The 16567-nt window shown below is 41.5% G+C and overlaps 1 protein-coding gene across 1 annotated transcript in view; it reads right to left on the bottom strand.

The window, feature by feature from the left end:
• Nucleotides 1–7: 7 nt before the first annotated feature.
• Nucleotides 8–16567, bottom strand: part of ANKRD1 (ankyrin repeat domain 1) — a 39027-nt gene continuing 22467 nt past the window's right edge. Inside the window, exons 3-9 of the mRNA XM_083149026.1 lie at nucleotides 16377–16514; nucleotides 16183–16290; nucleotides 15092–15190; nucleotides 9911–10009; nucleotides 6325–6423; nucleotides 4213–4311; nucleotides 8–2117 (exon numbers count right to left, since the gene is read on the bottom strand). Coding sequence (XP_083005152.1) covers nucleotides 2007–2117; nucleotides 4213–4311; nucleotides 6325–6423; nucleotides 9911–10009; nucleotides 15092–15190; nucleotides 16183–16290; nucleotides 16377–16514 — 753 coding nt within the window. The 3' untranslated portion in view covers nucleotides 8–2006. The remainder of the gene's footprint in view (nucleotides 2118–4212; nucleotides 4312–6324; nucleotides 6424–9910; nucleotides 10010–15091; nucleotides 15191–16182; nucleotides 16291–16376; nucleotides 16515–16567) is intronic.

Raw genomic sequence — 16567 nt, 5'->3', positions numbered from 1 at the left:
TCATTTTAACAAGTTTATTGCTAAACAGCTGTACAGAATATATATCATTCTTGAAAAAAAACAATAATGGAATAGTCGAGATTATATAAAACAATATTGCTCAAAATCCCATTTGTGTACTGTTTAGCTTCACACTTCCCAGAAGCTGCATCAATGATACCACATACGGCAGTTCTAGGAGTGATTTAACATTGTCATTTCTTTCGGTAGTTTTTGCGTAAGCCATGGTATTAAAAGTGCATAAAATGTCTTAGGCTGCATTCTCGTGATTCGGTTCACAAAATGGCTACCTTCATGATTAGTGCACTTTAATTACAATAACTTGGCACACACACAAAAACTAGTTTAGTGGTGTTCTCAAACAAAGTTGTATAGTTTATTTTCTAAGTCAGGAGAACAAGAATTGATTACAAGGTAGGCACCCCTAGGTGGCGCAATATGATCATCCTTGACCAGACTGCTCATCCTGAAATTAAAGTCCTTCACATTACATACTTGGCTTAGAGTTCTTTCTGTTAACAGATAATCACAGTCCTGTAGGATCACTTCTCAAGATCACAGGTCTCTCACAATGTAATGCGAAGAGGGTAATTACACATCTCAGCATCACAGGCACACTGTGGCCGAGCAGAGCCTAACTACTGTGATACATTTTAGAACCAAGCTACTCTGTAGCATATTCATTCTTAAATGAATTGTCTATCCTTTTCTTCGTCATTATTTGGTATATAAAGCCCGTACTCATTTATTTCATCATAAATACATGTATTCAATACAAAATGTACAGAAAATACAATACAAATGTACAAAAAGGACATTCTATAATACAACCTTTCCATTTGCCATTGCATTTCTTTCTAGTCCCTTCTTCTGTCTCGGTCATTCTTTGACCATTATTACTCATGGCTTGGAAGTCTAATATCCCTTCAGGAACTCAAAAAGTTGAGCCCAATATTCAGAGACTAGGTTCCACATCCTATTAATGGGATGGCGTGCAGAGTTCTCTGCATCCATGCACTAGAGTCCGTCAGGTGTCTTACACAGATTTAGCCCTAATTCCACCATGTTTAAGATGTATTACAACATGCCAAGTCACCTGTGTTATGTGTTTTCCCCATTCACATATGCTTTTGGGGGTATTAACACAAAACAACAGATTTCAGTTGTAAATACATAGTTATCGGTATCTATAAGGCTACACTGGTAGATTCCTCCTAGTGTGCTTCTTAAATCTGGAGGGAAAAAAAAACGTCCCCAAATTTTTGAAGCCAATGCAATGAGACTTAGTGTCACATTGACCCTTTCTATAAGCCATGTCTGGGGGTTTCTAGGGCAAATGCCAGTGGATAAAGTATACACTCTTGTTTTGTCATTTTTGAAACAAGTGTTTATTCGGACATATGGACCAGTGCTGAGACTCAAGCTCTGAAATACATTAACAGAACGAGCCAAGAGCAGCGCAAGGATGATGTCACTTTTTGTATATCCACTAGGTCATTGGCTAGATTACAACCCCCTCTTTACTAACGTTGCATTTGTCTTCATTCCGTTGCTTAGTAACTTTCTGCTGGGTTGGGCTCCTTTAATAAACGGCCCAGCCCATTGCAGATTTGTACATATCCAAACCATACGTTCCATAGCGTTCTCCGTGGCATTTTTTGCTCAATTATATACTTATATTGTTTAAGTCTTCATACAATGGTTAAAGTGCAATACGCATTGCACATCTACATGCGTTTAACATAGTCATAATATAAATATGTGCGTCCTTTATATGTCTAAATAAAATGATACCAATCAGGCATAAATAAATATGTTACTTTTATCATGGACATACATATTTTCATCCTCATGGAATTCGTATTATGCGTGATAGCAAAGCAGTCTTGCTGAACAGTAAGTATATATTAAAAATACATTAAAAGTGCAAAGAGTTTCAAATAAATATGGAATAGTCTCAAAGCGTATTGAAGCAACAAAAAGTGTTTTTCTCCTCAGCTGTTCCGTCAGAAGTCCTGTATATGGGAGCCTTTGTAGGACTTCTCCTGGAGGCTGCTGAATATCTCTTTTGCGCCGTTCTGCCACTGTAGGACAAGTTCCATAGGTGTCTTCCCAGCCTGTTAGATCAATTTAAAAAGAATTTATGTTATTTATTTGCTTTCTGTCTGTGTTAAAGGACCTTTAACCTTCAGAAGATTTAATGTATTGCTTGTGCAAGCCCTTTAACACTCATCTTAAAGGGGTTTTATACTTTAAAAATCAAGATGCCTACCTGTCCCTCTCCTTCAGGGAGAAAATGCTCTGTTCCTGGACTTCCCTGGTAATGTAGGATTGCCATCACCTGTGGTGAAACATCTGTCTTATCAATTACCTAGCTCACCACAGGTGATGGCAATCATACATCACCAGGGAAGTCCAGGAACAGAGCATTTTCTTCCTGAAGGAGAGGGTCAGGTAGGTAAGAACCAGGACCTTACTAAATGAATCGTAAGGCAGTGGTTTTTAAAACAACACATTACCCAATTATTCCACTCTGTTTAATTTAACAAAATAATATATGGGGGGTCTCAATGTCCCCTTCACGTCACTGAGAAATAGTTATGGTTAGTGCACAGTTTTGGGAGGGTTCAAGTATGTGCAGAGGGGTGTCCTATGGCATACAGCAGGGTTCCTTAAACTGTCATGAAGACATTCTAAAGGTGCATACACACTGTACAATTTTTTTGACCAATTTTGTCGAAAGACATTTCCCTTGAACCCAGTGTCCTGGAATAAAGATGTTGACGAAAGATATTGACGAAAGACGAAAGATCTAGCCACAGTTTATAGGCTCTTTTTGAAAGATATCCAAATTGAGCTGCATGCACAGTTGACGAACAATCTTGATGAACAACTGGCGGGTATGCGCATCATCATTCGTCGTTCGTCTGTTGTCAATATCTTTCATCAACATCTTTCGTCCAGGACACTGGGTTCAATGGAAATGTCCTTCAACAAAATTGGTCAAAAAAATTGTACAGTGTGTATGCACCTTAACAGTTTACGTTTTTAGGATGTCCAAGCTTGTGCACAGATGGTATAATCAAGTTAGCTGGGGTAGTAATTATAGGCCTGTTTCTGATTTGCAAGGGGTACAAATATGTTTTATATGTTTGCTGTGCAGTATAAATACTGGCTGCTTTTGTATGTAGCCCACAAATGTTAGACAGCTTTATTTTTGCACTGCAGTTTAGATTTCAGTTTGAAAACACCCCACCCAAATATAAATCTCTGCACATGTTACATCTGCCCAACTTGCAGTGCATAATGCAGGTTCACATTTATTTATTTTGTTTCCAAGTCAGATTCATGCCATAAGTCACCTGTGCTTAAGCATGGATATCCTTAAAAGCTGGACTTCTAGACTGCCTTGAGGCCTGAGTTCTTGCAAATCACTGGTCTACAGTATCATAGAGAGCTGCTTTAAACAGTGGCTGTAACTGAATTCAATTTCATTTTGCAGAAGTCTCCTGTTACATCATGGCTGTAGTCGCGCCAAACAGACCCTCTTGGTGCAAGATTCTTCTACCATTAGGTGTCATCATTTTTGACAAAAGTGATGCTTAAACACAACTTGGTTAGGACACACCAGGAGATTGTGTGGATTAATTATATGTGCAAAATTTGTATAGATATGTACTATTGGGTCCCTGAATCTGCATATAAAGTGCTATGATGCAATGACCACAACTTTGTTCCATGCCAACTTTCACGTTTTATATACATTCTCAGCTGCATACAGCCATCCGATATGTAATGCCGGCGGTTGGAATCCCGACCGCCGAAATCCCGACATGGGGGGGACGTGGAGCTCGGCACGCTATTTTATTCTCCCTCTATGGGTGTCGTGGACACCCACGGAGGGAGAAAGTTTCGGGATTTCGGCGGTCGGGATTCCGACCGCCGGCAAATTGACTGCATCCCGCATACAGATATACTTGTGTTGCATAGCAAATTAATCAGCACAGTCTCTCAGTGAGTCCTAAATACTTGTTGCATCTACTTTAAGTTGCATTTTCAGCAAAAAAGACCCCAATTCTAAAGGATTTGCACGGGACGTGAAATTTCACTTACATCATGTATGAGGACACATCTGTTTGTAAGTAGGAAATGTCATGACTGCTACCATCATATTTAAAAGTGGAAAATAAACAATTTGATGTTTGTACTTACACAATTTTTGATAGTTAAATTCACTCCATACATGATCAACAATTTCATCATTTTGTAGCGATTCAATCTCACCCCATCGTGCATTGGTGTGTCTCCTTCCTGGGAAAGCCATAAAAACAAATGTAACAGAGATTTAATTGTATTTTATAGCATACAGAACACCCATGCTTGCATCTTACAACTACTAAATATCCTACCAAAATTAGAAAATCTTACTCCCCTCAATCTTATTGTTAGGTATGAATGGTTGTAACTTCCTGTGTTTTGCTTACTAGAATCAAAGCAGCCTATGGCTGTACTAGTGAACTTTTAGGGGTAGATTTACTAAGATGGGAGTTGTATTGAAGATTGGATGTTGCCCGTAGCAAATCAGATTTTACTTATTTATTTATTTAGCACCTTCTAAAAGAAAATAGATAGAATCTGATTGGTTGCTATGGGCAATAAAATTCCATCTTAGCAAATGTACCTCTTTGACTTAATATGATAGTTTGTCTATGCACTATGGGGTATATTCAATTAGAGTCGGAAACTACCGTTTGTCGAAAAATGGCAGTTTCTGACTCTTTGTTGTTGTTGTTTAATCCATGATTGAACCTATTGAATTTTTTTCTTTCAGACAGGTCAGAATGCTCCAACCTGTCGGAAACCACATGGAGTGAACGTGGAATAGCCACCAATCCGCATGCTTTGTCAGAAACGGGGCCAAATTCAACAGGTTTGGGGCCGTTTCCGACCATCTCCATCCAACTTTAAAAAAAAGTAGTATTGAGGAGATGATGCAGGGAGGATGGATGCTGGGTGAGCAGCAGCAGATTACCCGCCTCCTTCCACCATCCTTCCATCACTCACCCGCAGCAGCAGCCAAATACAACCGTCCGATTTGGCCGCATTTGAATAGGTGTTGTCGGATCTGGATCCGACTCTAATTGAATATACTCCTATGTCAATGTGGCAATAGACGACACATGAACAGAACAACATGAGTTTTTTTTATTTTTTTTGGACTTTTCATACTTTACCATTACTAATGGATAGTCAAGTGGCATTGTGAGCAGACGCTATACACTATTTAGGCGTTCAGGTGTCAATGATGACACCAAAATAGTGAAAAAGTTATGTTGCCCTTTTCATGTGCCGACATTTTTTTTTCCATACTTTTTTGTCCGTGTTGACCTAGACATTGGGAGTTATTCAATCCCCTGCCCCTATTTCCGATGGGGGAAATAGCGGCGGCCTCCTATTCAATGTTGTCTTTCCCGACAGCATTGAACAGGCAACTCAGCAAACAAGCCTGACTTTTAAAGTAGTTGTGCTCATTTTGCCAAGAGGGGCCATGGATTGTTGAGCTTTTCGGCACTCGACAGGCGGGACATTGAATCCTGCCTGTCCAGATGCAGTCGAGCGGACCGAGAATGGGACTGGGAACTGTGAATACCCCCTATTGTCTGTGGGCTATACCAAACCCCCAATTTTTTTTTAGCTAATCTGTAACAAGTTTGTGTCTTTTTCTCAATGAAAGGTAACATACAAAAGAGGAAGTTTTCAAAAATAATCACTATGAAGTGAAAATAAGGGTTTCTTATTCAAATGCGGTGCAGTACCTAGTAAATAAAAAGTATGAAAGACCTGCAGGTCACAGCAATCAAGTTAGTTATACCCCTTTTACACCAGCAAACCGTGTCGCTCCTGGGATTTGAAACCCAACTCCAACCTTGGTGAGACCCGGCTTCTGACCCCTTTTACAACCCCCTCCCAACCCAGCATAATGCCAGGAGGGTGACGTCACCGGATGCAGGTCCTGAGCCGGCGCTGGTTATTACCAGCTATTGCATTGCACCGAACGGGTCCTGTTCACACTGCACTGAACGGGTCCTGTTCACCCTGCACAGCGAGCTGGGTTGAATCCATTTTCAACCCTGCTCACTACCCAGGGTGAAATGTCGGGTCTCAAGACCCAAGTCGTTTCAAATGGAAGCATTTACACTGCCTGCAAACTCTAGTTTTCGCGCTGACTTGTGTAGAAGGGGTATTAGTGATTTTTGATATTTGTCTACATTAGCTTTTAGAGGATTCATTGAAGTAGTGTAATAAAGTTAGTGTTTTCCTTACCCGGTCTTTGGCATTTATGTCTGCTTCACAGGCAATGAGATGTTCTGCACAGTCATATTTCCCTGTCCTGACTGCAACATGCAGTGGAGTACTGAACAGCTTGCCAGGGAAAGAGCACAGAGAACATTTACTAAATTGTGCATGGACCTTTGCAGTTAGTTAAAAAATAGATGCAATGGGATATCAATAGCTCATGAGTTTGCAAATGTATAAATAACTGCATGTGTAAACCAGTAACCCTTCTGCTTTTACAAATGTAACACATCCCGCCTGAGCAAGGGAAATATATTTGGAATTAAACCCACATATTTCATAGGCCATTCGGAGCAGGATAAACCAGTGTTGGGGCTGCTATATATTTGTGATGCCTTGCAAATGGTACTTATGCTGGAAACAGACTATGGGTAACATTTAATAGGATGAGAGATTCGGAAGTGAGAGATTTAGTAAGAAGTCTACAGGTTTTGCAGTGTAAATGATTTCGTTTAAAAAAATGGAGATTTACTAAATCTCTCACTTTCTGTATCTCTCATCCTCTGACATTTCACCCTAAGAGACTATTAAATCTACCCATTAATTATGTTAAGCATCAAAATCTGGTAATGTATGGAACAAATGGCAATTACCAATTTGTTCCCAAAAGTTGGATAAATTGGCTTAATCAAATGAATCTAACCAATTTTTCTGAATGTCCATTTTTGCCTTGTTTTCCAGGGTTTGGGAACAAATAGTCAATTGTTATTTACTTCCATACATTACCAGATTTTTATTCCAGCCAGAAAGATTGGACAGATAGGACAGAATGTAATGCCGCCCGAGTTCGGTGGCAGTGCCGTATGCAGGTCGAACTCGGAGGTTTTTTTACAGGGGCAATCACTTCCATGGTTGTGCCTTAAAAAAAGTCTGAGTTCTGCCAGCAATCTGCACTGCCACCAAACTTGGGGGGCGTTACATGCTATCCCTAATCTTATAATGTGTATCCAGATTTACGGACCCATTTATCATGGATCGCATTCACAATGCGTTCTGGGCCGAATGGTACCGCCCAGGATCGCATTGTAAAATGTGATCCCAGTGGCAGGATGTATCATACCTGAGGCATAGGGACAGGGCTCAGAAAAGAGCCTGTACCTGCGATGTGCTGAGCCGAGCACCGGGGGGTCGGCACATGCACGGTTAGCACTGACCCCCCGCCAATCCTGCTGACTGCACTGCTCCGGGTAGCTGTGTGTTCTGTAATCCATAGGCTACAATGGATGTTATGTTGATACATTGTGCAGCTTTGTGTCACCTATAGGAACCTATGGGGGATGCAGCCAGCGGCGGTGCAGGAGGGATCGCAGCAGGCATCGGAGATTCCTGCGCAGTCCCTCCTGAAACATTCCAGTGGTACTTAATATTTGCGGCTAATGGGGATTTAGCCGCAAATATTGATTAATAAATAGTGTTCATTCTAGCACAGGCTATCTTTGAAAACCCATGCAGTTCCTCTTCCCTGCCTGGGGTGTCGCTGTCTGCTGTAATGCTTCTAGCACAGTGTGGTCTGTATATCAGCACTGATATGCAAACCAGACCTGTGCTACAAACACCACAGCAGACAGCAACACCCCAGGCAGGGAATAGGAACTGCATGGGTTTTCAAAGATAGCGGGTGCTACAATGAACACTATATAAATACGGCCCTTAGTCATTAGGTTTGTGCATTAACTTGCTTGAAAAGCATTAGATCACAATATGGGAAAAATACTACAGGATGAAGTGTTCTTATTGCGTTCATTCAACCTGAACTAGCCGAACTGGTGTCATTTTGTTACTACAGTATACTATATACTGGCAGGTATTCAATGCTGTGGGCGAGTGGTGACAGCGAGCAGAGCTTCCTGCTCGCTGTCACCACTCACCCTGACAGTATTCAACGCAGCCACCTCATACGCCAATTCCCCCTCGCTCCATTTTTTGAGCGAGGGGGAATTGGCGTATGCGGCTCCTGAACCAGCGAGACTCACGGCTAAATACAGCGAGCCGCCGGCGCTGGGGTTAAACAGGGCGAGCGGCCGGCGCTGGGGTTAAACAGCGAGGATCGCTGGTTTTCTGCAATCCTCGCTGTTTAACCCCCTCGCTGGCCGCTCGCCACGGCATTGAATACACCCTGTGTATTCCAAGATATGTTTGTAATTATGGGAGCGACATCATGAGCTCAATCTGTTGCCCAGTTCTTATGTGAACTAAAGTCGCCTTCATTTGTAAATTAGGTGATTGTCCTCTAATTAAACTAACACAAATGAATTTGGTCTAAATGTATAATAGTGTTTTCTAAGGCCTCCCAAGATCTTGGCAACTGGTCTGACTGGCCCAATATGGAATACATTACTACCACATTATTTAACACATCTGCAAATCCTGATTGTAAACATGATTTAAAATGATTTTAAATGTCTCTACTGAGAAATGTGATCCTTTCAAACCTTTCACAGGATTTAGAGACCAATAATCTTGATGGCTTACATTGCAGCAACAGTAGCGCACGCAGGGGGGGTTTCTGAGTACCCAGAAACCCCCCCAGGAGTCTAAGGGCCCTAGACTGAAAGCTGAGGGTCTCCTCTTTCCATGGGTACAAGAATTTTAAAAATCGTCCCTTGGGAACCGGAGATATCTGACTTCAAAGCAGTGGTCCCCATCCAAGCCTGTTAATTGCTCTTCCCAGTCAGATATTTCAGGTTCTTTCTGACTTAGAGTTTTTTTGAGGATATATTCCAAAAGCTGGGACTCTCCCCCTTTGATGGACACTAGAAGCTTGTCTCTACTCTTCCCAGAACCAGAGATATCAGCCTTCCAGCAGCTGGTTACTGCTCCAGCTCCACACACCTGGTATGTAGTTTTATATACTCGTTGGCAGATTGCTCTGCCTCCTGAACTTTGATCCCCTAGTCCCCAGTACCATTTGGTAGGTGGGATTCTCTAGTTTTTAATTCCATTTAAATCTAAGAAATCTATTTCTGGGAACTGGAGATATCTGCAGTCAAGCAAGCTGTCCTCCCACCAGAAAATTATGAATAATAAGCCCACTCCACTATACACCCCTCCTCTGCGTATTAAACATCCTCTACCACCCTGGAAGTAATGTATTAGGGCCCCTTCATTCAGCCCAATGCCCCCCATCTCCCACCATCTGTGCAGTAAAGGGGCAATTAGTGGAAATTATTGATCCAGGCCCTACATGCTGAGTGGTTGATATAATACCCCCTACCAGATGCAGGACATCAAAGCTTCCCCCACCCCTACCGCTGGAGGATCGGTAGGGGCCCCAATACATTGCTATGCCCAGGGGTCTACACTGCTGTTATGTATATATATATATATATATATATATATATATATATATATATATATATATATATGTGTGTGTGTATTATTATTATTATTTATATACATTTGGTCTATCTATAATACTTTAACTGACCCGGCATATACTGAGTCACCTAAGTGTCCATCTCCGTGCTTTGCTCCGCCCCTCTGGAAACCCCCTTCTGAAAATCCTGCGTTTGCCACTGCAGCAATAATATTTAATATTATTAAAGGAATCTACCTTGTCTCTTGCATTGATGTTTGCTCCTTTATTAAGCAATAACTTTAAAACCTCAACATTTCCACCACGACAGGTCCAATGTATCGCTGTGGATTCAAGCTGTACAAAAAAATCCCAAAAAATATCAGTTAGATTCATACAATTTGGACTTTTATTCTGCATAATGAGCATTATAGTTCAAATAAATAACAGTCATATTTGTAGCACTACTTCATACAGGTAGATCTGAGACATGCACTGATGGAAAGAACACCTCTGTAGAGTAGGTGTGCTATTTATTTCTGCTTTAGAATGTTATAGGTGTGGAAGACATACTGCACAATTGCCAGCCCTCACTGCATTTCAGGGAGATTTCCATGAAATTGTGATCTCCCTTACTATATGAAGGCTCTAGCAATCTCACTAAAGCCAGGCTGGGGGTGAAATGTAATAGGATGAGAGACTCAGAAAGTGAGAGTTTGGTAAGAAATCTCCAGTTTTTTTAAAGCGGCAATCATTGACACGGCAAAATCAAACTGATTTTGCCGTGTCAATGATTGCCGCTTTAAAAAAAAACCTGGAGATTTTTTACCAAATCTCTCACTTATAGTCAAAGAATTTGCAGCGCTCTTCTGGGAATACAAAGGCTGTCAGGGAGAGACCACAGTTAAGGCAGCTACTGTGTGTGATTGTAGATACACACAACAGTGGTTATATAATTAAGGTAACAAGACCTTTCAGGTGTGCAGCATTCTCTATTTCTATGTCCCACCAGACCAGAGCAGGTAGATCACCGCTTTGACATAAGTCAGCCTGTCTATAACCTACCAATTCAGGGCTGTGACCAGAGAACCTACAGTATATTAATGTGTGATACAGAAATCAGCTACTGTACCGGATACATGTGACTATATCAGGCTTGCCAACCCTCCCGGAATGGCCGGGAGTCTCCCGAGAATCGGGTCCCCCTCCCAGCCCCCCGGGATGGTGAGCAAGTGTCCCGCAATTTTCTCGGATACCTGGCACCCCCCTTCCCTGCAACTACAAGTGCTGATATTCACGCTGTACAGGGGGAAGCGCGGGGCTAAAAGACGTAAATCGCAGCATTTAAGCCCCTCCCCTCTTCATGGACCCGCAAATCACGGTGTTTTGTGGAATGGGGGCGGGGCTACATGACATCAATCTCCCCCTGCATCCCCCACCATGTGCTTCTCACGGAGAGGAAATGTAAAAGGTAGGCAACTATGGACTATATTCATATAAATACTGTGATAGCCACGTGTGATGGCCATTCAAGGCTGACAATGGGCCTTATTCTAGTTCACTCTTTCTGACAAAATCCTTCTTAGATGGACAAAACCATGTGCACTGCAGGTGGGGCAGATGTAAAATGTGCAGAGAGAATAAGATTTGTGTGATTTATTTTGTTTCTGTGCAGGGTAAATACTGACTGCTTTATTTTTACACTGCAATATAGATCTCACTTTGAAGTAAAACCCCACCCAAATCTAATTCTCTCACAAGTTACATCTGCCCCACCTGAAGTGCACATGGTTTTGTCCATCTAAGAAGGAATTTGTCAGAAAGAGTGAACTAGAATAAGGCCCCGTATCTCAGCTCCAATAATAAACTTGGTGCTCCATTGAATTAATTAATATCAAGTGCACAATAAGATTTAATGTGGCACTGGGTAGTTGATAATAGAGGATTCCTATTTACTAATCTAGATATAATATCCCACTACATGCAATATATACATTGTGAATAAGAATTCATGAATGAAATACAGAAATGATAAGTTGTCACCACCTACACTGACTGTGTCACATTTTCTTAATTAAATTAACTTTGCTTGCAATAAGAAACACATTTTCCAGTGAACCATCTGTTGGTTAATTATTATATATCACTAGGAAAGTGAATATACCAGCAAGATAGACTGAGTAAACCACTGCTGGCAGCTTTTAATACACATCAGTAACATTAAAGGGATACTGTTGCAGAATAGTATCCAAATGATTCTTTACAACATATCAGCAGTGCAACAGTATCTCAGCATTCTGAAGTGAAACTCCTTAGGCCAGTGGTTCCCAAACTGTGCGCCTAGGCTTCCTGGGGTGCCTCGGAGCACTTGCAGGGGTGCCTCAGGTTGGTGGTCCAGAACCAATTCAAATTGTTTATGGTCAATGTAATGGGCAAAATCAGTGCTTGTGGCTTTCAATTATAAAATATGAAGATAAACAGAAGTGAATCGTGTTCCTCACCACATAACTGGACCAAAGGATAACATTTAAGCACAACTTATTTAATTTAATTGGTACTTATGTAGTAACTGGGCTGCCGATTTTGAAATCGGGTCCATCGCATCGCACCCGACCATATCGCATGCGATGCGATGCGATGCGATGGACCCGATTTTTCCATAGGATTCAATGTTAAAATGGACTGAGTTCATTTTAACATGGAATTCAATGGGAAAAGGGGTCCTTTTCATACCCCTACTATCCAAGTGGGCATGGAGTTGGATATAAACCTGTGGCGAGCGTAGCGAGCCACCGAGCCCGAAGTGTGGCGAGCGGACACAGAATACCGTTCGCTCGCCACGCTTCGGGCTCGGTGGCTCGCTACGCTCGCCACAGGTTTATATCCAAATCCATGCCCACTTGGATAGTAGGGGTATGAAAAGGACCCCTTTTTCCCATTGAATTCCATGTTAAAATGGACTCAGTCCATTTTAACATTGAATCCTATGGAAAAATCGGGTCATCGCATCGCATCGCATGCGATATGGTCGTATGCGATGCGATGCGATATCGCATCGCATCTGATTGTATGCCTTAACTTAAGGCATACAATCAAAAAATCGGCAGCCCAGATACTACATAAGTACCATTTAATTATTATTATTTTCTATTCTTGGTAACAAACTTTTGGCCTAGGGGTGCCCTGAAAAATACTCTGATACCCTAGGGTGCCGTTATTCAAAAAAGTTTGGGAACCACTGCCTTAGGCAATAAGGGTGTATTCAGTGCTTTCTGTGATAGCGAGCAGGGTCAGTATTCAACTGACCCCCTGCACATACCGTTTCCCCCTCGCTAGGTTTTTGGAGTGAGGGGGAAATTGCGTGTGCTGCCGCTAAAACAGTGAGGCTCGCAGCTAAATGCAGAGGGCTCCCTGCATTAGACTAGGGCCTCGCTGTTTGGTGGAATCTTTGCTGTCCAACAGCGAGGTTTCCGCCAGAACATTGAATATGGTGAGCAGCCGGCGCGGGGTTAAACAGCGAGGATTGTTTGTTTTCGGCGATCCCCACCATTTAACCCCCTCGCTGGCCACATTGAATACACCTCATAGGCTGTGTACACACGGGGGCGATTTTGTCTAATATCGTGGGCAATAGCAACAATTGCAAGCTGAGCAACCATATTGCCCGCAATGGGAGTGTGCTACCGTTTTCTCCCCTGTAGTGATCGCTGGTCGCAGGAACATGCTCCTGCGACCAGCTGATTTCCACTGCCGGGCTCCCCCGGCAGTTTCTTTTTCATCAATGCAAATGGGACACTGAGCGATATATCGCTCATCGCGAGCGATATATCCCCCCGTGTGTATGGGGCTATAGTGTTATACAGTGGTGAGGTGAGAGATTGGTTAACCCCTAATATATTTGGTGGTTAACAAACAGAATAATAAAATCATTTAGGTGAAGTGACACCGAAACTGCCACATCTCCAACACTGAAGCCATAGAGCTACACTTCATTAGTGATCACACACAGTGGACAGCTTTATTTTAAATTTATATTGACACCTTAAACACATTATTGTACTTGATTGCACTATAAAATAATTTTTTAACCATATTTTGCAGGTTTAATTTACCAATAAAGGTTACATTTTATTGTAGCATTTTTCTTGGGACACTATATTGAAAAGAAAGCATGGCAAACCAATGCTAAATAGCAATGCTAGCCAGTCTAGAGTGCCCCCTGCAGCAAACCTTTTTCTTCTTTTTCAGTATACTTACAATGATTCCTGGGAAGCACCTCTCTATATATAAAACATTGAATTTGTGAAGATTTCACAATATAGGGATTGTCTGGTTGCTATACATTTGGGCTTTGTGGATTAACTCTCCTGTTCGGTAATAATGATACATATGAGCCGATTATTGCCTCTTGTACCTTGTACTTTGTAGCTATTCATACTGATTTTGTTTGAGAACCTGTTCCCTGCACAGATATAGGGGGTTATTCTGATAACTCTCTCTGCACATGTTACATCAGCCCCACCTGCAGTGCACATGGTTTTGCCCATTAGAGAGTGATTGTGCCTTTCCGAGTGAATCAGAATAACCCCCGTAATGCTGAAGAATATTAACAAGGCTCCGGTAAATCAATTCACAAGGAGCCAGTGATGTCACTGAGGAAAGGACTGGTTAAAGTCACACCTTTTATGTGGCACAGATGATGTTTTGGGAGAATTTTTAATAAACTAAACAACCTCTATTAATCTTTGCACACAAATACTGTTTTCTTGTCCAGCAGCAGGAAATGAAATGTTTTCCTTTATAAATCTTTTAATAAATGTCTGGCTCTCTGTTTTTGTGGCTAAAGGATGTCACAGTTTGCTTCTATTATTTCTGTGAATACAGTAATTGCATAACCACATGTAATATTCTGGGCATGTGGATTGGCATTAATCTCACTTAGACAGCACAAAGTGACAAAGGTAACTCTCCAATAATCTGTTATTTTCCCTATGATTTCAGAGCCTTGTAAAATGTGGCTGCCTTACGTCAAAAGAATTATTGTTTGTACTTCAGTAGCATTTTCCAGTCTTCTTTTTCCAGCCCCCTCTCGTTGTTCTGTTTTAGTGGTTTTCTGTTTTTAATAGCTGCCCTGTTGTTGCTGTTTTCAGTTGTAGAGGCCCATTTATCAATGATCACACTTGCAATGCAATCTGGGTGCGATATTAGTACCCAGGATCACATTGCAGAATGCATTCACTTCTGTGGAATGTATCACCTGCAGGGACTGTCTCCAAAAAAGATCCCATCCATATGATGTGCTGAGTTTGGTGCCGGAGCTGCTGTGCATGTGCGGTCCCAACTAACCACCAAAAAAATGGTGTTTGGGGGGAAATAGCCATAAATGTTGCTTGATAAATAGGCCCCATAAAGGCAAGTGTATTGGAAAGATCCACCTACCATGTCCTGGAATTCAAGGTCTGCTCCAGCATCCATTAACTTCTCAACGATGGCCATGTGTCCTTCTGAGCAAGCTCTGTGTAGGGCAGTGCGTCTGTACTGTTAGGAGAAACACAGCCAAATTACCAATAAGCCACCCTGATGTAGAGTATTTATAACCAACTCTTTTCATCAAACTAGATTTAGAACCTGATGAAGAGCGATATGGACTCAAAGAGCTAAACCTGCTCAAGATTGGAAATAATATGCATATTGAGGGGGGTAATTTACTAACATCGCCTGAAGACACAAAACTGCACTAAACTATATCCACCAATCAGACCTGCGATTTCACTTCCTGCCCTGTACTAGATGGTTTACGGTATAGATCAGTGGTAGCCAACCCTAGCCCTCGAGAGCTACCAACAGTTCACATTTTCAAGACAACCTAGCTGCTGCACAGCTGCACTCATTAATCACTGACACATTTTAAAAGATACACAGATGGAGCTAATTACTTCACTTGTGATTCTGTGAAGAGACCTGAAAAACATGCACTGTTGGTAGCTCTCGAGGACTAGGGTTGGCTACCCCAGGTATAGATGATAAACAATGTCTAGGTCAAAAATCACTAGGTCGACCACTAATGGTAGTCACTAGGTTACAAGTGAGTTGCGGTAGCTCTGGTGAGCATCTCTTTTCATTTCTGGGTGACAGCTTTACTTGCTGATATCAGCAGCTGCATTTGCACCCATCTCCGAATCAGGCATTGATTCTGTACATACAATTTTAGTGAAGCACTTTTTCAAAGCGAGGAAAACTTTAATAATGTAAAATGCTAAGAATATTGAAATCCTTAACATAATTATAATAACTCATCAAGGTCCATGAGATGGGTGTGAGACCTGTTGACAAGAGTAATAAAGTAGGTCGTCATCAGTATTGTTAATGACCCGTAACTTCCATCATGCTTGGCCATTTGCTAGCTTGCTGAACATGAAGAGAATTCTAGTTACATGCCAAGTAAATTCCTGAGCTTTGCCAACTCCTGTTCTAAATCTTTGTTGTGGTGGCATATGCTGTAAATACTTTAACAGAAACTTAAATCCTACCTCATCGCAGGCATTTGGATCCCCACCATCTGATAAGTATTTTTCAATTATAGGTAATTTGTTTTCCAGTGCCGCTTTTAAGAATGTTGTTTCATCCACTTGTTCAATCTGATAAAGATAGATTGCATATAAGTAGGTGTTGCATTCTTTCCTGTATAATCCTTAATACACCAGTTATCTGCAAACAGACTTACAATTGGTTCAGGTTCTGGTTCCTTGACCACCGGCACTTTCACTTTCTTGGTTCTTTTTCGTTTTTTAAGCTTTATTATAGTTTGAAGATCTTCCAAGCTATCCAGCTTTGGTCGTTCATCTAACTTCTTTTTGATGAGCTAAATTTGAAATATTAGGTGAGCAAACAAAAAATATTCATATGTTTTTACTG

The sequence above is a fragment of the Crinia signifera genome, chromosome 6 (assembly GCF_055691185.1).
Source record: "Crinia signifera chromosome 6, ASM5569118v1, whole genome shotgun sequence".
Classification (NCBI taxonomy): Eukaryota; Metazoa; Chordata; class Amphibia; order Anura; family Myobatrachidae; genus Crinia; species Crinia signifera.
Note: the sequence above shows the minus strand (reverse complement) of the source record. Positions and strands in the feature narration are given on the sequence as shown.